The 20984-nt window shown below is 40.5% G+C and overlaps 1 protein-coding gene across 15 annotated transcripts in view; it reads left to right on the top strand.

The window, feature by feature from the left end:
* The window catches only part of DOCK3 (dedicator of cytokinesis 3), a 212402-nt gene that overhangs the window by 88145 nt on the left and 103273 nt on the right, over nucleotides 1-20984 (top strand). For all 15 annotated transcript variants that reach the window (XM_035338064.1, XM_035338065.1, XM_035338068.1 and 12 more), the window contains exon 10: nucleotides 16977-17058. In XM_035338064.1, the coding sequence (XP_035193955.1) occupies nucleotides 16977-17058 (82 nt within the window). The remainder of the gene's footprint in view (nucleotides 1-16976; nucleotides 17059-20984) is intronic.

The following is a 20984-nucleotide window of genomic DNA, read 5'->3' on the forward strand; positions in this document are numbered from 1 at the left end:
CAGGGATCCTTTGGATCCTTTTCCTCTGCACAGCTCTCCAGCCACTCTGCCCCAAGCACAGTATGAGGCTGTTGTGGCCAAAGTGCAGGACCCAGCACTTGGCCATGTTGAACCTCACCCCTTGGCCTCTGCCCATCGACCCATCCTGTCCAGGTCCCTCTGCAGGGCCTTCCTACCCTCTGGCAGATCAACACTTCCCCCAGCTTGGTGTTGTCTGCAAGCTTACTGAGGGTGCACCCAATTCCCTCATCCAATTCATCAATAAAGATATTAAAGAGGATGGGCCCCAACACCGACCCCTGGGGAGCACCACTGGTGACCGGTCACCAGCTGGATCATCACTAAGATGATCAAGTGGCTGGAGCACCTCTCCTATGGAGACAGGCTGAGGGAGTTGGGGTTGTTCAGCCTGGGGAAGAGAAGGTCCCAGGGAGATCTCATTGTGGCCTTCCAGTGCCCAAAAGGGTCTACAGGGAAGCTGGAGAGGGACTCTTTGTCAGGGAGTGTGGTGATGGGACCAGGGGTGTAATGGCCTCCATCCAGAAGAAGGTGGATTTAGATTAGACATCAGGAAGAAATTCTTTACTCTGAGGGTGATGAGGCCCTGGCCCAGGCTGCCCAGAGGAGCTGTGGATGCCCCATCCCTGGCAGTGCCCAAGGCCAGGCTGGATGGGGGCCGGGGGCAGCCTGGGCTGGTGGGAGGTGTCCTTGCCTATGGCAGGGGGTTGGGGCTGGGTGGGCTTTGGGGTCCCTTCCAACCTAAACCATTCTGTGATTAAAATGCAGTACTGTATAATCCTTCTGCTTAAGTAGTTCCCAATGTGGACTCTTAAATCTCTGAATCTACCGGAAATTTCAAGAGATCATTGGTGATAATCAGGTTTAAAAGGTTTATATAAATGTATATATTAATGACCCATTTGCCTTACAGCAGAATGAAATGAGAGGAAAAATGCTGCAGAATTAATGACCTTGAAAGGTATGGCTGGTTCCCATGTATGCAAATTTGTGCCCTATATCTTGCTTCTCTCAAAGTGTTCCTTTCATTTCCCTTTTGCAGGTGTCTGTCTGTCAATAATTTAGTTAATTTTTTTCTTCAAATGTTGACTCATCCTTTTTGCTCTCTGTACAGGAGAAACATCCAGATGGAATTAGTAGAATTTGTTTCTCCCATTATTGTTTAAAATAATTTGATTTGGAAGGGAAAGTACTCATTGTTCAAAGGTGGGAAAGAAAAAGAGCAACGGAATTATAATAATTCATGAGACTAATTTGTGGGAGTGTGAAGCACTGCAAGGAGGGATCAATGTAGGAAAGGCAAAGCTATCGTGTAACAGTAATTTGGGTTGTTATTAACTCGGACTGATTAGCATTTTTCACTTTTATTCTTTTACTTTATATAAGTTGTGCCTTTAGGCTTCACCTAAATGACATGACACCATATAACTTTCTACAAGGAGCACATACTATGTTATTATCCTATCTTTTCTCATTCCTTAGGTGATAAATGTAGACCTGACTGGATACAGTGTGTTCAGACTCCCAGGTGTGGGGACGGGGTATGATTCCCTACTGAGAGATGCTTGCAGTAACATAAGATGCCTAAAATTTTGTGCTCAAGTACTGAGTAATACCAGAGTACACGTCATACCTTTTCACAATAAGTTGGTGTCCTGATGTGAATCATAAGCACAGAACATTTGCAATCTAATGTAAGGAAAGAGACAGCAAATGCCTGTACGAAGAAACATCAGAAGATTGGGGATACAAAAAGGGAATAACAAAGTATACGTTTTTATAGGGCAGACATCTTCCTCTGACCCTCCTTCATTCTCCTTAAAATAAATCCAAAGATATATTTTAGTGTAAACAGTATATAGTAGACAGGTTTTAAGCATTATGGTGATCCTATCTCCTCTTAAAATTAATGGTAGAAATCTTTTCTACTATGTTAGTAGTAATCAGCTCTTAGTTTTGTAGCAGCATCATGGTAGAACGTGGTCTTGGCCGGAGATCGCAGTTAGGGAAAGACATATTTTTCTCCAAAGGTTCTACCTTAGAATTCTGAATCCTCTCTGCCTCAGATGACAAGACACAGGGCCTGTCAGATGGAAAAGCATGCGACAGCTCAGAAACAAGACATTATTGCTCAGTGGTTAACTTATAAATGCTTGTAGGTTTTCTGAGGCAAGCCAACATTTATTAGTCAGTTGCATTAGAGAGAAAGTCTGTTGAAGTCCATGAAAGAATTTCATACTCTTGTTCTTTACCTCTGCGTATGTGGAGGTATTAATGAGGGAAACATCTAGGCCTTTATAAAGCTTTTCATTGTGCTTTTTTGAGATGCCCTTTCATATTCTTTTGCTTCCCACTGAAGGATAAAATTGTAATCCATTCTTTCTTAGCAGATGGCTAAGTGAAACACGTACAGAAATGTGAAGAAACTGAGTCTCACGGGATTTTAAAGCACTTAAAATGCAGAAGTGTATCGTTTACTGAGCAGCCAATTTTCAATAAAGTGGTAGGAATTCCATAATTTCAAAACCTCTATTTCTGTGTTAAAGCATCTGTTTCTGTGTTTGCAATAGGCAAAATGAGAGAGAACACAGCTTTGTTCCTGATGCTGTAGGTGACATGGAGAGATGGGTTTCATGTAAATGTTGCCAGTTTGTGGGTGGATGTTGGGGAAAATGTGAATAGTAAAGTCTGTCTCACATCTTCTGTCTTAAGAATTTAATGCCACTGACAAAGTTCTAAGAAGTGTGATATGTAAACGTAATGATGTTCAAAAATTTGCTATTAATTTCTATCATGATAGTTGGATTTCGGTATTTCCAATGTCATGTAACTGAAATGAAACCATCGGACCCTTTTGTCAAGGCTGTATCAAATAATGTGAAGTGTCAGTGTTGTTGCTGATGTTACTCTGCAGCCATGTATGGGTTGGAACTGCAGCGGGAATGTAAAAAACGATTTCCCTCATGACGTTGAGACAGCTTTCAACCAAGTTACTTTACGTGATAAAAGTTAGCAGAATAATATATAAGAGATTAAGATACTAAAGGTGTAAAAATGATTTGGCCAATATGGGGGATAGAAAAGGAGGAGTGTTCTCAAGCTACTGACTTCTGCAGTCTTCTCCTGTTTTAGTATCTCTAAGCTGCCATTACCTTCTCATAGGTGTAACTGAATTGATAAAAGTCACCATACTGTGTTTTGGGCTCTGAAAAGAAATTCTGGTGGTGTTTAGGTAGAGAAGAATAAAATCCACCACTTCGAAAAACTATGGATGTAGAAATAATGAACATTTTGTGGAATAAATTCTGAGTCAATATAGAGTCGAGCTGCGGCAGGGGAGGTTCAGACTGGACATCAGGAAGAGGTTCATCACTGAGAGGGTTGTTGTGCACTGGAACAGGCTCCCCAGGGACGTAGTCACAGCACCGAGCCTGTCACAGTTTAAGAGGCGTTTGGACTGTGCTCTTAGTCATACGGTGTGAATTTTTGGGTAGACCTGTGTGGTGCCAGGAGTTGGACCCTATGATCCTTGTGGGTCCTTTTCAACTCAGGATATTCTGTGATTCTCTGATTTTTTCCATAGTAGGAGTTTTCTCAGACAGTATCCCTAATTCAGATGTCAGAGTGCAAATTTATACAAAGTTGCTGAAAGTAATCTTTACAAATTTGGTAAGAGTCTCTCTCCCTCTTTATCTGTGGTGTTTCACACCGACAGCTAGCTGAACTCCACCATGCCACGTTCCTGCTCACCCTCCTCAACAGAACAGGGAGAGAAAATGGGATGAAAAATCTCATGGGTTGAGATAAGGACAGGGAGATCGCTCACCAATTACTGTCACGGGCAAAACAGACTGAGCGGAGGGAGATTAGTAATAGGCAGTAAATTACATTACCAGATGAGAGCAGTGAGAACTGAAAGCCAACCAAAACCACCTCCCTCGTCTTCCCTCTGCTGCCTCCCCCCAGCAGCAGGGAGCGGGGCTGCGGTCAGTCCCCAGCGCTGCGTCCCCGCTGCTCCGTCACGGTCACCACCTGCCCTGCTCCTCGTGGGGTCCCTTCCCGTGCCCGTCCTGCGTGGGCTGCCCACAGCCCGCAGCTCTTGGAGCACTGCTTGATGTGGGCCCGCACCACGGGGTCTGTCCATCGGGAGCAAACGGCCCCAGCACGGGTCCCCCCCGGGTGCGGCTCCCCCTAGGCCTCCTGCTCCTGTGTGGGCTCCTCCACGGGCCGAGGCGTGGGGATCTGCTCCGCATGGTGCCTGGGGGCTGCAGGGGTCAGCCTGCTCCACCATGGGCCTGCTGTCCTGGTGCAGGGAGCACCCCCTGCCCACCTTCCTCACGGGCACTGGGGCTGTGTAAACTTGTAAACTGTCAATAGGAATACGTATCAGCTGCACCAAAGTCTTAGCAAGAACAGCAGAGCAAAAAGTACCTTGCATTTACATGTTTCTTCTTGAATAATATTATTTTAATGCTTCCTATCATAGACAATTGTCATTGTCTGGAACTTTCATTTTAAACATTAAGCAGACTTGTGAACGGTGATAGCAAATTTTCCAGAAGTTCGACCTGAGTAGGGGCTTGAGCAGAGGGCTGGAGACAGACAGGGGAAGAATAGGACAGAAGATAGGCATTAAGAAGGCTAAAAGAAGGGAAGATAGGATCAGTAGGTAGATGAATGTGGTTGAAGTCAAATAGCTGAAGAAATTAATATGGTTAGTGTGGAAAGTTCAAGAAAAAAAAAGGAATGATAATAAATGGCACTGGAGCTAGTGTGAGTTGTGGCAGGGAATTCTCGCTGCGTTCTTCACCCGAATCTGGAACTGACCCTAAGATGCCTTCTTCTGCATTGCCTCTCTGTTAAGGCAACAGATCTGGGAGTGCTGAGGCAACGTGCGTGTATGTCCCCTGTTAACTGCATTTAAAATGTTATCATATTCCATTGTTGTCTGTTCCTATGTTAGGAAGCAGAAAATTATACTTTTATTGTGCAATTGCATACTAAACTTCCCATTTGTTAAGTTTGAATAGCAGCCTTCTCATAGTTATTTTAAAATGGAAATGTTATCTAATTCACTATCACTGTAGTTATTTGTCTACTGGGAAAAATAATTTTGTATCGTTCTGAATTATTTCCTTAATATTCAGAGAATTTACCTAGGGATTAGGCTTACCAGCTAATGAGCTTTTTCTTCAGCTTAGTCATGAAAAAAAGACCTATTTCTTATTGTTACCTCTTCTGGTTATTTCATTTGCTGGAATCGCTAATCCTCCACTAGTATTTCCTATACTTCAGTTTATTGTGTTTTCAGTGTTTTGAGGAAAATATTTTTCTGACTTCCATGAAATAGATAATCCACAGCAATAGTAGTAACAAGGAGACCCGTTTTTGGTTCTGCTCAGTGAATTTAAAGATTATCAAATAAACAATACAGAATATTGTTGCCTACAGCGATGGCCATTGTTCTGGTCATTCTAGTTAATGAGAAAAATACATGGGTCTCTGAAGTCTACTGCAGACACACTGTGGCAGGGGAAGAGTCTCTCTGGCATAATATGCATCTCCTAGAATAAAAAAAAAAAAGACAAAGGAGGAGTAATTTCTTTCCATTTTTCTTTCCATTTTCATTACTACTTGCTCCAGCTGACTTTTATTCCTTAGACATCTCTCACTAATTTGCATTTGCTTAGTTTTCCTATTTATCCCTTTTCCTGTTAATATTGTATATTTTAAAGAAAGTATTATTGTCTGAATTGGTATATGAAAGTTAGAGAGATAAGGTGGTTTTATTAGAGATGTTCGCTCTATCCTATATAATTTCTAATATGAATTCATTGTAAATGAGGATCTTTTACCATTATATCTCAAATCTCCCCACCAATGCCATGCTTCCCAAAAGAAAGCCTTTCACGTTTGCAGATCAGATTGCACATATCAGGGGGCAAGGATACAGATTTTTCTTCAAGTGTGATTCATTTTATTTTTAATAGTTTTTTTTTTAAATACCTGCAACTGATTTTTCCTATTATGTTTTTCTTCCCTGTTCCTGCTCAGAAAGAACAAAAACAGACCATGAACGCATACCACTAGAAAGATTGTGCTGTCTCAGATGGTAGGGGTGCACATTGCTAAAATGTTGAGTTAAATTCTGCAGCTCAAAGAAAGCGAATACTGTAAGCAGCTTGGTCTGTAGGAAGCCACGGTGTCATGATCACTGCTCTTGGATGCCTCAGCTCTCTGTTAAAACCTTTACTGGCAAAGACCATTTCTTTTCCTCTGCCTGAAGTTGCCACGTGCAAAGCCAGGTAACAAGGTTGTGCAATTTACAGAGCAAGAATTAAGAGAGCCAGTCGCTGTATTAGACCTCAGACCCATTTCTGACAAATAAGCTTTCCCAGGTTATAGGCAGTGATGAAATGTTCCATAAAATACTAGTAACCCAAACTTAGCAGCCTTCCCTACAGTTCTGTGTTGCACACCTACCGCCTGTCAGGGTTGATCTGCCTTGCTTTTCAGGAGTTAAACATCAGGATCACCGGCAGGGACTAAGAAATCACACTGTATGACTAATTTCTCTTTTTTTAGAAATAGAAGCTTCTAGCTAATAGAGAGGGTTCCTTTCAGGAACACAAATATCTACCTTTCATGATGTAAATAACCAGAAAAACAACAACAACAGCAACAAAAAACAACTAATGACAGTGTCAAGTGCTTTTGTGGCAGATGCATGAGAGCGCAAGGAGATCGTAATTGGTGCTTAGCCACATTTCTCCTGCAAGCTTTAATAACGTTTTTAACATTTTGGTTGTTTTTCCTTGAATATGGTTGAGAGAAATGACAGGTAGTTATTTTAACTAATTTCTGTTCCTATGGAAACCCAGTGTTTGCAGTAACAGTCTTACTGTAAGCTCTGTAATCCTCCCTCGTGGCTTCCAGCCAACAAGGTAACTTAATAATTCATGAGCATTAAGTCTGAATTTGCCGGGAAGCAAACTGCGTTGCTTGGAGCTGTTTTGTCAGAGCCAGATTCATTTCCCTCACAAATTTGGTGTTCTTTTCTCTAAGATGTCTTTATAAAATACACTCTGTAAACCAATGCAGTGTACTTCTCTTCGCTTGTTTTTGGAAGTGGGGTTATTGCAGGTCATCTGGATAAGGCAGCTGATGACAGAAAAAAAAAATCAGTACTTGCCTGAAAAAAAGGAAGATTTTTAAATAGTTTGTGAATCACTGTGCAGACAATTTGCAAACAAAGTTCAGCAGTTCTGTCTCAGGCATTCAAGAGTGACCCCTATCGATGTTGGACTGCTCAGATGCTTCTGTACCATGGGGTCTGAGCACACGCTCAAAGGAAAAGTTTCTGGTGTAAGTGAGAATTGAGTTCCTCAGAGACATGGAACCTTTCTGTACACGTGCTTTGACTTGCTCTCACACTTAAACTGAGAACTGGAGACTCGTTCTGTGGCGCACTGGGGGATTTTATTATTAGGTCAGCCTCACAGCAGCTGTAAGGACGTAGATTTTTTTTTCCAAGAGATGAGCAAAAATTAGCTACTCTGAAAGGCTAACGCCATTAACAGAATAAACTTGAAAAGCTTTTTATAGAGTCTGTTCCTAAATGGCCTGCAAAGAAATTGCTTAATCATCTCAAGAGCCGTGCCTTTTAAAGTACGACAGCAACATGTAGATGCATTCTGAAATACTTTCACAAACAGGAAACTTTACATTAAAAGTATGTGATCTTCTTACAAAGCAGTGTTCAAAATGGACTTCAGCTTCTTATGAGGAAGCAAAATGACATTTATTGATTATGTATTGCTTTACTTTTCCATTTCTTCACATGCTTACATAGGTGTCATCAACAGTTAGTTGTACTTCATAAGAAATCTCCTTCTGATGCTTAAATCATCTTTCAAGAGGAAAAATTAGCTCTGTATTTATGACAATGGGAAGTGACTGAAATGTCAATACACACGTGCTTTCTTCATGAATATGAGGCAATCTGGTTGAAATAAAAGTTCAGAAGTCCTGATGGGAGACTTGTTTCCTTTTCAGGAAGTTTCTAAAGGTTTCTCAAAAGTGTCAGTGTACGATGCTGTCCTATAACGGCCTGCTTTGATCACAGTGTAGTACTTACTGTAGTACTGCACTGACAAACACGAGAAAGATTTTGAGGAATGTAGCAAAGGGAATGAAAATAAAATTCTGTGTTTTCCCTGATCTTATGCAAAGTTGTGCAACCAGATCTGATAAGCCCCCTGGTGCTATTACTGACTAGATTGCAGGATGGGAAGCCAGGGCAATACAGCCGTGGTTTTCTCTCTGCCACCAGATAAACACCTGGATAATTAAAATTACTTCCCTAAAATACTAGCTAATGCTGCTGTGTCAGGGCTTTAAGTAACTTCTCCTGTGCTGAGTGTGCTTCCTATTAGGTATAGAGAACAGTTTCCCAAGTTAATTAATGCAAGTATTGGCTTGTGGGGCTTGTGGTTTAGGGACTGTAGTTCAATTTTTATTTTTTTTCTTTTCAAAACCAGGAATCTTTTTCATGGTATCTCTGCTAACTTAAAAATGCTTTGAAAAAAGCACCCTTTTTTGCAGCTTTAAGGACATATATTGGTTTTGTATCAGCAGTTCCTAAGACAATTCCAGTCGCTTGGTCACCATATTGTCCTTGTTTGTACACACAGCCATAGGAAGAATGCAGCGTTTCATTGCATTGATGAATTAACCCAAAGTATGGTGGGCACAGCAAGGCTGCAATATTTTGAAGGCAAGTGTTGGCAAGCTTTCTGTTATCTTAGCAAACAACTGGCTCATCCAGAGGTCTTTGTACCTGAGCTGTGACCTCATGCTGTGAATTCAGTTACTGTTAGCAGTTTATCAAAAGAATAAATGACGGTATCTAGCCATTAACCTCGGCTTGCAGTACACAGAGGTGATTCTTGGGTTTTTATCTGGCACAAAAAATGGTGTTTCTACATAACATCTTAAAATGCTGATGATATTCATTTGACAACTTTTTTTTGTAGAGTTATTGTCAGGCTATGCTAATATATATCAGTATTCATTAAAAAATGAGACTAGAAGACTTTTGGGGTTAGAATAACATCATGATCTTAACCATTTCTTCATTGGTAGGACTAAGTGTGAAGAAAGGAGGTGAACTTTGCTCATTGGGCAGCTCTTTGTATGTCGCTTAGTTCTGCTAGCTGCTGCAACAGCATTTTCAGATTTTTATTCCTGAATTTTTATTTTATATGCAGGTAGAGATTGCATGGTAGTAGAAGAATGAGAAGGAAACTTAGGGAGGTGCTGAAAGACGATTCAAAGGCTAAAATATCAGTGATTACATGAACTTTTTTGCCATGCGATCCTTTTCTTTATGAGCTGGAACATAAGTCATGGGACCAATATGTATTTTAAACAATTACCGTTATCCATAGAAGTGAGGGGTCAAGCACTAGGTTCTGAAAACCTAGTTAAATATAGCTTTTGAGAAGATCTGAAGAGCTTGTAAAAATGTTGGGGTTTTTCAGTGGTCTTCCAGTTGTTTTCTGGAAATAAAAATCACTGAGGGAAGAAAAAAAAAAACTGAGTGAACAGATCTGTACATTTCCCTTTTTATTGACATCCTGGATTGGAAAGAGCAAAGGAGGCATTTGTTTCTGGGAGAAACGGCTACAGAACCATTATTGAAGACAAGGGAAAGGTACAAGATGTGAGGTTTCTGCTTAAGGGGATTGATGCCCTGATGTGTCACTGTCTGTGCCTCAGAAAACCTATCTCTTTTACGTTCTTAAGATTATTTTTTTTTAATTCTTGTTCTTTATCATTAGTTTCCAATTCAAACAGAAAATTGATCTGCAGTCTCTCTGTTTGGGTGCTATGCATCTATTACTGCTGTACCTGGATTTGTAAATTCGTGGTCAGGATTTTTGCCTTCACAATCACACACTAATTAAGCTTGTCAATGAGTTGATACAAAGGAGCTCACTAATCCATCTTAAGCTCTTTGCCTGCCTTTTATTGTCATCTTAGCATGTTGTGTAAAAAAAAAAAAAATAAATAAAAGCCTCAACAGCAAAAACTCCCCGTGGGCATAGTGCTGTTCCTGCTCACCCAACAGTAACTGTTGTCCCTATTTGCCCCGTCCTTCATGCTGAACATGTAATGTCCCAAACCACTGGCTGCTTCCTTCCTTTTTGCAGTAACAGATGTCACTTCAGTATGGTCCAGCTTTTCACACAGTCAAAGGAAGCCAAGAAGTGAGACACTATACGTCTTTCACTTTTCTTCCTTTTGAGTTAAAGAACAAGAAGCTATTTGACTTTGCTTATCAGAGCAATGTTTCTTGTGCTTGAATAGCTTTGGCAATTACTAATCAAGCCAGGGATTGTAAAACCTGACTTACTGCTATACAAGAGGTAGTTTCACCACAATGTGAGTTAGCACAGAAGGAGATCTTGAAGTTAAAGTAATTGAAGGTTGCTAGTAGCACATAAGAACAAGATGAATAAATAAGCTTTTGTTAAAGATACTGCTGCTGGTGTGGGTCTTCTTAGGTCTGAAACCAGCAAGGCAAAAACTTTAATGCTTTCCTATGTTTTGGTGAATTTCTTATTTCTGATTTGATGCAGGAAAGAACTGGTTTTGGTGTATTTTCAGACCACATGAAAGTGAGGCTTATTTGATAGTAGACTGCATCAAATACTCAGAATCGCCCCACACTTCAGCAATTCTAACTGCTATGGGTCTTTCACATTTTCCTTATGATGTATTTGAATATTTGAAGAGAGTTGTATGTATCCTTTTTCTTTAAGCAAGTAGCGCATATCCAATTATAATAAAAATGTTTAATGCCTACAATTATAGGGCAATTATTTCAATATCCAGTTTACTTAGATTTGACACTTTTGTCTTACTAACCTGGACTTTAGTGTTGTCTGTGCGTACTCTTGGCTTTATGCAGAAGACAACCTCGAGGAACAGACAAACTGAGGATGGAACTCTTTGAAAGGAAGCAGATCCTAAAATAAGAACTGAATTGATCAAATTCCTGCTAGGTGTCCTGAGTCTAAATGTGTATGCCTTACCTTCGTCTAAAGAAGGAGCTACAATTACAGCTGAAGGCAGTGAATATTGTGGTCAATGGTTCTGTGTCTGGGTGGAGGCCGGTCACAAGTGGTGTCCCTCAGGGGTCGGTCTTGGGACTCTTCAACATCTTTATCAATAACAGACGATGGAATCGAGTGCACCCTCAGCAAGTTTGCAGATGACACCAAGCTGAGTGGTGCAGTTGATACAATAGGGGGAAGGGATGCCATCCAAAGGGACCTGGACAGGCTGGGGAAGTGGGCCCATGAGAACCTAATGAGGTTCAACAAGGCCAAGTGCAAGGTGCTGAACCTGGGGTGGGGCAATCCCAGGTATTTATATAGATTGTGTGAAGAAGACCTTGAGAGCAGCCCTGCAGAGAGGGACTGGGGGTCCTGCTGGACGAGAAGCTGGACATGAGCCAGCAGTGTGCACTTGCAGCCCGGAAGGCCAACTGCATCCTGGGCTGCCTTAAAAAGGGGTGGCCAGAAGGGAGAGGGGGTGATTGTCCCCCTCTGCTCTTGTGAAACCCCACCTGGAATATTGCATGCAGGCCTGGGGCCCCCAGCACAAGAAGGATGTGGAGCTCTTGGAATGGGTCCAGAGAAGGGCCACTAAGATGATCAGAGGGCTGGAGCACCTCTCCTGTGAAGAAAGGTTGAAGGAACTGGGCTTGTTTAGCTTGGAGAAGAGAAGTCTCAGGGGAAACCTCATTGTGGCCTTCCAGTACTTGAAGGGAGCGTATAAACAGGAAGGGGGAACACCTGTTTACATGTGTTGATAGTGATAGGGCAAGGGGAATGGTTTTAAACTAAGACGAGAGATTTAGGTTAGATATCAGGAGGAAGTTTTTCACTCAGGGTGGTGAGGCACTGGAACAGGTTGCCCAGGGAGGTTGTGGATGCCCCATCCCTGCAGGCATTCAAGGCCAAGCTGGATGAGGCTCTGGGCAGCCTGCTCTGGTGGTTAGCAACCCTGCCCGGAGCAGGGGGTTTGAAACTAGATGATCTTTAAGGTTCTTTTCAACCCAGGCCATTCTATGATTCTGTGAATATTCAGATCTTTAAGAAAAGGGTTATTCTTTCTGGTTTCTGTTGACATAGAAGTATACTTACAGCTGTAAAATGGGGGGGGGGGGGCATCTGACTAGCTGCAGTTATGGGTCAATAGTGTCATATTGTCAAAGGTTCAAGTCCATTCCAGTATTTCCTAACACCTTTGTCAGCATTAGCAGGACCTTAGTGGAATATTTTAACTAGTTTCTGTAAACTACTCTTGAAGAGTCATACCAAGGATCAGGGAAATCCTGCAGTTGAGAAACAAAAATGCAAGTTTGGGAGGAATGACCTGCAAGGAAAGGTGGAATAACCTGAGGAAGCTTAGATATTTAAGATTGCCTATTAGCACCACTCGCTGTCTTTTCATTCTCCTTGTCCTGCAGTGGGATCTGACCTAAGGTCCCCATAATTATTTAGTGACGTGAGCTCGAGTGGACTTTAGGGAGGACTGGAAATTAAAGGAAGGAATTTGAAGGTTGTTACTGGCATAGTGCTGGAATCAGGGGAAGGCTGATGAAAGGGAAGGTGGAAAAGATGGCAGCTTCATGTGTTAAAGGCATTGGAATATGGGTACAGGAACCAGACTGTTCTCTGTAGCTGTTACAACAGCAAAGGCAAATTTTAAAAGATTTCCATTTGCTAATAGAGAAAACTTTTCAGTAGGCTATTAAATAAGCCTCCAGAATATGTCTCTTTCAGTGTTTTGAAAGCAGGCTAAGCAATACTTTTGGTAATGAATTGGGTATAAATAGACTATCCCAGCTCAAAGACTTGTCAGTCCCTTACTCTGCCATTGTCAGAGGGACAGCCTGCAAAGGATGCTGTGGCATACAGTATTGTATTCAACTTCAGTTACAGAAATGAAATGCTTATTAGTGCTGAAATAATTTTTCAAAGAAAACCTGTGTTGGAAGTTAAAAATATAAAAGACGCTGGAGGTTTAAAATGTGATAAGCAACTTTATCACTGAGATGAATGAAAGTGGAAGAGCTGTTATAGCATTATTTCTTGAAGATCATTATTTTTTGGTGTAAACTGTGTACTACTGTATGCTTACTTTATTCTTCTATTCTTTCCCTAATTATCCACTACTGGACATTACGGGCTAGTAGGCTAAGGTGAACCTTTGGTATGGAGGGCTGTTGTACAGTTCGTCTATTTTAGACATAAACTCATTTACCCTTTATTTGTGAATCAGCCTCTTCCACTTCTATAATACTGGATAGTCGTATGCATTTGTAGTATTTTTATCCCAGAATTTGAAAGTACTCTCAGTCAACGGTACTTTTTTAAATTGCCATTTTCCCTTTCCCTAAATAATTCTTCATGTCACAGGAGAGCTTGGTGCTCTGCTAGTGGTTTGGTTTCCCTTCAAAATTCAGTCATTCTTTTAATCAAGATAACCAGCCTTGCTGTGACTGCTGCAGTGATGTGAAGGTATTGTGAGTGTGCCCTCATGCAGGGTAGGTATAGGATACAAGAACTTCCAGGGATTTGCAGTCAAATATAAGCAAGCAAGCCCTGATTTACACTTTGATTTTGGATGGATATCTTCACCAGTGAACCCATTTTCCCCTGCAGATATAATTTATGTTGTTTATAATCTTCAGCTGCTAGTCTGACCATTGGCTTGTTCCTTCCACGTGCTAGGTTGCGTATGTTAGAATCACAGAATCATTAAGGTTGGAAAAGACCTCCAAGATCATCTGGTCCAACCATCCCCCTACCACCAGGGTCACCCACTAAACCATGTCCCCAAGCACCACGTCCAACCTTTCCTTAAACATCCCCAGGGGCAGTGACTCCACCACCTCCCTGGGCAACCCATCCCAATGCCTGACCACTCCTCATGAGGAGAAGAAATGTCTCCTCATCTCCAACCTAAGCTTTGTGTTCATCTCATGTGTCCCTGGATGAGGGCTGGATTATGTTCCTAGCAGCCTAAGTGGAAGAAGAGTTTGCTAGAGATCTTGTATGTGTAATACCGATCCATTTTATTCTCTTACCCTTAAAATGGGACATGGTTAACATGCATAAGGCATAGCAATTGTTTTTCAGTGTATAAGTAGAAAGTAGAAGGATTAAATTTAACAAACTACTGTCATTTATCATTGCTTCAAGTTCAGTTTTAAAGAGGAGTGATGTTTATTTTATGAAAATAACTTTTGTAGCTCTGAAGGTCACGACTGTTGGTTGTTTCTTTAAGGAATTTTGCTTTTCTTCATGAAAAGATGTCTCTTATAAACTGCAGTTTTAACAGAAATGAAATGAATGTTACCTCTTAATCTTACTAGATGAAAGATAGTACAATTAAACTGATTTAAGGATTAAGTGAATTTGTTGAAATTAAAGTCTCCCTAAGCAGTGGTTTTCAGATCATTGGAATTATTGATGCTTATTCCTTATTGGAAGGAACATGGCTATGAGTCACTATCTCTTGAAATTACTACCTGTTTTTAGTGATGTAAAACATAATTCCTGGTTAGAAATTGATGGTATGAAGTGCTGAATTCTGTGGTTATTTCCCGTGTGAACTGGAGTCTACCTGTGGGTGTCACCATAACTGTCTTGCCCACTGCTCTTTGGAAATCCCTTGCAGCAGGGGCTGCAAGGTGCTGCAATCCCTTGCAGCTGTAGGTGCTGGGAACCTGATGCCGGCCTCAGTTCATATTCGGGGTTGGAGTTCTGTGGTGTAATTGTTGGGGTGGTGCTGCAGGTCCTTTTTCTTGGGACGCTTCCCAGGGACAGCAGCGGCCTGAGGCAGGCAGCTGGGAGAAGCAGCTGCTTGGGCCATGCTGCACGAATCGCCTGCTGCTGCTGTGCCTTCCCCAGCCTGAATCAGATACCAGCAAAATAATGGGTGCAAAACTGAGTTAACAGATAAAGGTTAAGAGTATAATTAATGCATTTTTCTTGAAAACAATCACATCTTTAAAAAGTTCTGACTTCATTTTTTGTGATTATATGTTTGGTAGATAGAGGTAAATATGAAGATGTAATATTGTTACTGTAATGTAACTGTTAGTGTAATGCACTGAAGATGTGATTCTGCACTGCACTTAATGCATCATAAAATTCTTATTCAAATATTATATTATACACTAAAGCATTTGCTAAAACATTAACTTACTAAGTGACATCTCAGAAAGTTGTTGTGGGTAAGGAATCATCAAAAGTCTGTGTGTCTTGTGGTATCATCAGGGTATGTTAGCAGTCTCAGAGTTTGAGCATCTGCTGCAAATGAATTGAAATTACTGCTGAAAGAAGTTGTGGGTTACATAGAGTTCAGAGTAACAGTAAGTAACAGAATGAAACAGCTGGAGAGTATGATCTGGATTGCTTAGCAAGATAAACCCAAGCAAATAAACATGCAAAGATGTAAGCCGAGATGTGTGAGCCATGCTTAAAGCATTAAGCACCATGCCTACAAAAGTAGCAATTCGAAAATATACCTGTATTTATGATGAACAGGTTGCTCCAAATGAATTCCTGGTGTAATGCTGCGTTAAAAAGGCTAATGTGTGAAGCTTGATAAATTACTGAGCAAGGAGTAATAGGGAATTACTCATGTGAAATACAGGTGTATTTGTCTGACGTGGGTGATACTAGGACTAGACTGTTGCCCATTGTTAGAACAGTTCATGAAATGTTGAAAAATTGCACTCTGGGTAAGTTCTATAAAATGATTCCAGCACTTGAAAATGAGTTCCTTAATAGTGTTGAATTGCTTATGTGTTTAGGGAGTTGATTGATTAATTATGTAATTAACTGTTGATATCAGTATACTGTAAGAAAATAAATTCTCTAAATGTCTCTTTAACGTACAAAAGAAAGTGTAACAAAAGTGGCTGAACACTGAAACCAGACATTGCCAGACTGATGATAACCCATGTATCTTGCCAGGAGGGATTGTCTTTTGGAGCAAGCTACCAAAGGAAGTAGTGCCTGCTCTGTTCTCATATTCTTCAGGCCAACAGTGGATACCACGCTGGAAAATGTGTTCAGTCAAATAAAGGTTACTGGGGTAGATACAGTTGTACTGGAAAAGATTGAAAGGATCTGTAGCATAAGGGAAAAGTTACTAGAAGTTTTAGTGGTGTGTTCTTGCTTTACTTGTATGAATCTGTAGGAAGAAAATTCTGGTCAATACTTAGGATATTGTCATACATTCATGAATAATTACTCTTACTCATTTAATCTACGTGTAATTGTAAATTCTCTGTTTTACCTAATAATATTAATGTCCATGGCCTGCCATCCACAGTAAGGGTTATTTATTTTACAGTTTTCATTTACACACTGTTCTTGCTAGTAAAAGTAGTTTAATTGGTTTGATGAGCAGTTCCACTCAGTTTTATCACAATGTGTTTGAGTTAGTATATTACTTCTAAAAACAGTACACGCAGTTGGAGATGGATCAACCGGTACTCTTGTTACTTTTAGATCTAAGTGAATTTTAATGAAATTAGTTTTCCCAAAGGCATTACGTGCCTCAACAAGTGTGTTTTGGCTTTGCCTGAAGTACTTGTAATGTGTTCAAATGCTGTGCTTCATATATTCACATTATTGTAATGTTACTGCATCATGAATATACATCAACCTGATGTTTTCACATCAGAGTACTTGATTTGAAGTCTTCTGGGGTATTTCATGTAATTTTGTATAGATCAATGACTGCCGTTTCATGTGCTTTGGGAATTAAAAAAAATACTAGTGCATCATTTTTTAAAATGTATCCAGCTGTATTTTTGATAAAATGTATATATGAAACTCATTTTTTTAATATTGTTTGCTTTGTAGTGAGAGGTTTATGGTGAGGTTAAACAAGAATGGAGGCCCCAGGAATCCAGAGAAGATAGATCGAATGTGTGCACTTTTCACGGTACGTGTCAGTTCCCTTTCTTCTTCCCTTTATAGTAGTGTGATTGTGGTCACCCTGAGAGGAAAAACACATTTTTTTTCTTTCCAATGTACTGAGTAGAAGTGGATGCTGTTTCTAAGTTTTGTTATAGTTATAACTAAATGTTAACAGAAAAAAAATAGAAATACTTCTAAATTATTTATATGACTAAGCAAGTGTTCTGAAGTGCTTCCTTTTAACAGCATTTGTTCTTGCTTATAGTTTGAAATTTGGTATATTTTCATTTCATGTATTATACATTAATCAACAGGGCACAAACTAGTTTGGCATGAATGTAAAGCAAGGCAGTTTTGCCAGAGCTGAAGTTAGAAAAACAACACACACACATGCACGCGCACAAAATTCTCCAAACTGTCTTGGCCCATTTGAGAGTCCAAGTAGCAACCCCAGATGCATGGTACAGCAGGAGCCTCCCAAGTCAACAGCGTAGTGCATGTGATGGAATGCAGAATCCAGGATGTGCTGTGAAAGCAGCAGCCAAGGTGAGGTACAGAGAGTTGGTTTTACTTAGGGAAATGCAATGACTTCCTTAGTTTCTACGGTAGGTCTTGCACAGATAGCTATTCCAAGCTGATTCAAAGCAGATAGGACCAACTGTACCAGCACTCTTTAACCATCTGTGCCAGCAAAACGGGATATGCAATATTCAGCTGTGGCTCCTATCAGATACCTTGATTGGGAGTGAAATAGCCAGCTAAGATTTACTTCCTTTCTATTCTTCAGACTTACCTGTCACCTAGCTGCCTTCTTCTTTTGTGATAGTAGTTTTTGAAACTACTCCCAAGACAGACTACTACCAGGATAGTAGTTTCAAAACACTCTGGCTTTAATATTCATTCTACAGTGGTGTTAAGTTCTGTTAAAAGTTGCCTCAGAAGCATGTGTCAAACCACTCTGGTTAGTCACTTCTCAGAAAGTATGTGGAAATCTAGAGATACTGAAAGTATGGCTCATCACAGAGTAATTGTAACTATATTTCACATCCCCACTGTGATAAACGCCTTCCTTCGTGATTCACCTTTAGCTAGTGCACATGCTAGAAACTATTTGGGAAAAGCATGGTTGCCTCTGATGAAGAAAGAAGATGGAAGACAACTTTGGTATAAACTGTAATTCTGGCATTGAAACCCTCCATGGTCAGGCAGAGCTGGACACTGAACTAGACATGGTTCTTGGCACCATTCCCTTTTCTCCTTTAAGAAAATACCCAAATTTCTCTTCTTAAGGAACAGTGTATATCTAGCCAGGAGTAAGGGTGCTCAATTCTACATCTATCTGGACAAAAAAGATGCAGGCATTTCCAAAAATAGCACAGACAGTGATGCTGACATCAATATTAGTACTTCTGGCACAATCAGTGAAGTGTTACTGGCCTATTAAATGTCAGCAGAGGTAACCATGTCTTTGTTTTGCACTGGGCACTGATGCTGCTGCTGTCAGGAACTTGAAAAATGTCTGTCCAGAGAAATATATCCAGGGAGCAAGCTTTAGCACTGATGTCTGGATCATGGAAAAAGTTTGCGTGTAGGGTTAAGAACTGCTCTAAGGATTACTCCCAAGAGAGAGCATGGACTGGTTTCTATCAAGTTTGGTACTTTCTGGCCTCTGAGGTTCAACATTCTTAAATGATTTTCATCATCAAACTTCACCATCTGTGCTGATGGCACTCTACTTAAGGCTGTGCAACAACTGTCCTGTTTCATACCGTGGAAATGTTGATCTGGTGACCTGCGAAACAGTCTGCATGATTTCAAAAAACACAAAGAATAACAATAAAGTGATATGGCCGAGGGGCATAACAGTTCCAGAAGAGACTTGTTGTGTAGTACAAATGAGGCCAGCCTGTATTGCAGATATGCCGTTCTGATCCCAAGGACAGATACTACAGAGATCAGTCCCAAGCTACCTTTCTATTTAACTGTACAAAAATACCAAAGATGCTTCAGTGTCACTTCTCAGATGTACATAGACTTGCTGCCTACTGCTCTCTTGTCTGGGAGATCGTATCTTCTACATAATGTGAATTACGATAATTGAGAAAATTATCTGGGAAAAAAATGCTCATTTCTGATGCAGTTTTTCATCGATATATTAAAAGAACAGTCCAAAGTGTGTACCAGGGCAACAGATTTCAGAATAGCCTTTCTGTCTGTCATGGTTCCATCTTAATCTGTTAGTGCTGAAATTTTCTTTTAATCTCATGCAACAGTTATAGCTATGCAGAAATTCAGGTGCATCTTTCTGGTCTACTCTGTACAGATCCTGGCTGCATGTCCTTGGTTAATAACAGCAAGGCAGTTCTGTACAGATCGCTTCCCCTACATATGAGCCCTAATAAAATTGTGGATGTTATATTAATGATTTGGGATGACTTCTGTTGCTTTGTGTGTTCCAGAACTTAGTACTGACACTAAGTAGACACAGAGATGCAGTCAAAAATAAGACATCTCTATCCTGCAACATATTTGTACTTCAGGGGAAATCCCAATTCTGACTATTATCAAAAGCAATACCAGATGACTAGCACAGCATCTTTTGGGGATCACTGCGAGACACCTTTCCCTTAACAGCCATTTATTTACTTTCACTGAGAATGTTGATCCATGTTGTGAATTGCCAGATCAGGCAAGATGCATTCATTGCTCGTAACGATGGTTCCGTGTTGGCTAGGACTTCTTGCTAAGTATGTTTCTGACTCATTGGAGCATTGAGTCAGAGCTCTGAAGGAGACAGACTTTTCACCTGTTCTGAGCATCCCAAAATGCCTTTGAGCTCAAAAGCCAACTTTTCTGTGATCAGACCTAAAAAGCCAATACGGAAAGTTTCAAAATGACAGAGCGTTAATACAAAGGATTTTAGTGTTCACCCATCCGTCGTGTTTTTGTGTGCTGTGTCTTTGCTTCCAGGCTCCATTTCAGTCTTTCCCAAGGTCTCTTGGACTGTATCAGATTGCACGTCTCCTCCAAGCAACTTCTCTTTTCAGAACCCAAGAGGCCCAGTATGTCTTCTTCCTGCTGCTTTTAGCATTTCCCAGTCTCTTATGCTACAGTTTCTGTGCTAGATGCATTCTCACTACAGCCCTGGTTGCTGAATTGTTCTGACTACTGCCTTTTGAAAGCATACAATTTTAGGAAAGACAAGACAGATTGTGTCACGGTGAATATTGGCTCATCAGAGGGAGAATGTTCCTTCTGGAATGTTAGTACTGTTTTTTATAAACCTTATTGAGATTCCCTTGAGCATTTCTCTGTATGCTTGTTTTGCCATTTGACACCCAAGATAATTTTGTAGTCAATTTATATTACTTAAAAAGAAGAGGGAGCTTGAGGTCTTCTGGATGCTTCCAAAATAAGGTAGTGCTGTGATTTCAATGCAGCTTTGTTCCAAGATTGTGTTAATCTCGTATTTTACTCAACATAATGATTGCCCACTCATCTTCCCTCAGCCCTCAGAATTGTTCCAAAACTCTCATCCTTCCCAGAGGGGAGAAGCCCTGTATATCTTAGGTAATACAGCGTATCCCTGTCTTTTCCCACTACCTCTGTTTCTAGGTGTTTAGCCATATCTTTGTGTAAGTTTTCAAAAGTACTTAGGTTTTGGATCTGTTGTCATATCGCACCAGAGGTAAGAAACTGATTCCTCTGAATATTCAAGCTTACTCAACTAAAGTTCAGGCTATTCACACTTTGGAAGCATTAAAACGTAACTATGCTGTATGAGGTTTCTTTTTATTTTTTTATTTTTTTGTTAAATACCTTACTCTCTATGACAACCAAATTTGGTATAACTATTTAAATCTCTCTTTTATTAATTGCAGTCAAGTATCCTTGATGCTGCTGTTTTGTTTTTTTGTTTGTTTGTTTGCTTTCCTTGTTTGCTTTTAACAT

The sequence above is a fragment of the Oxyura jamaicensis genome, chromosome 12 (assembly GCF_011077185.1).
Source record: "Oxyura jamaicensis isolate SHBP4307 breed ruddy duck chromosome 12, BPBGC_Ojam_1.0, whole genome shotgun sequence".
In the NCBI taxonomy this organism is placed as follows: domain Eukaryota; kingdom Metazoa; phylum Chordata; class Aves; order Anseriformes; family Anatidae; genus Oxyura; species Oxyura jamaicensis.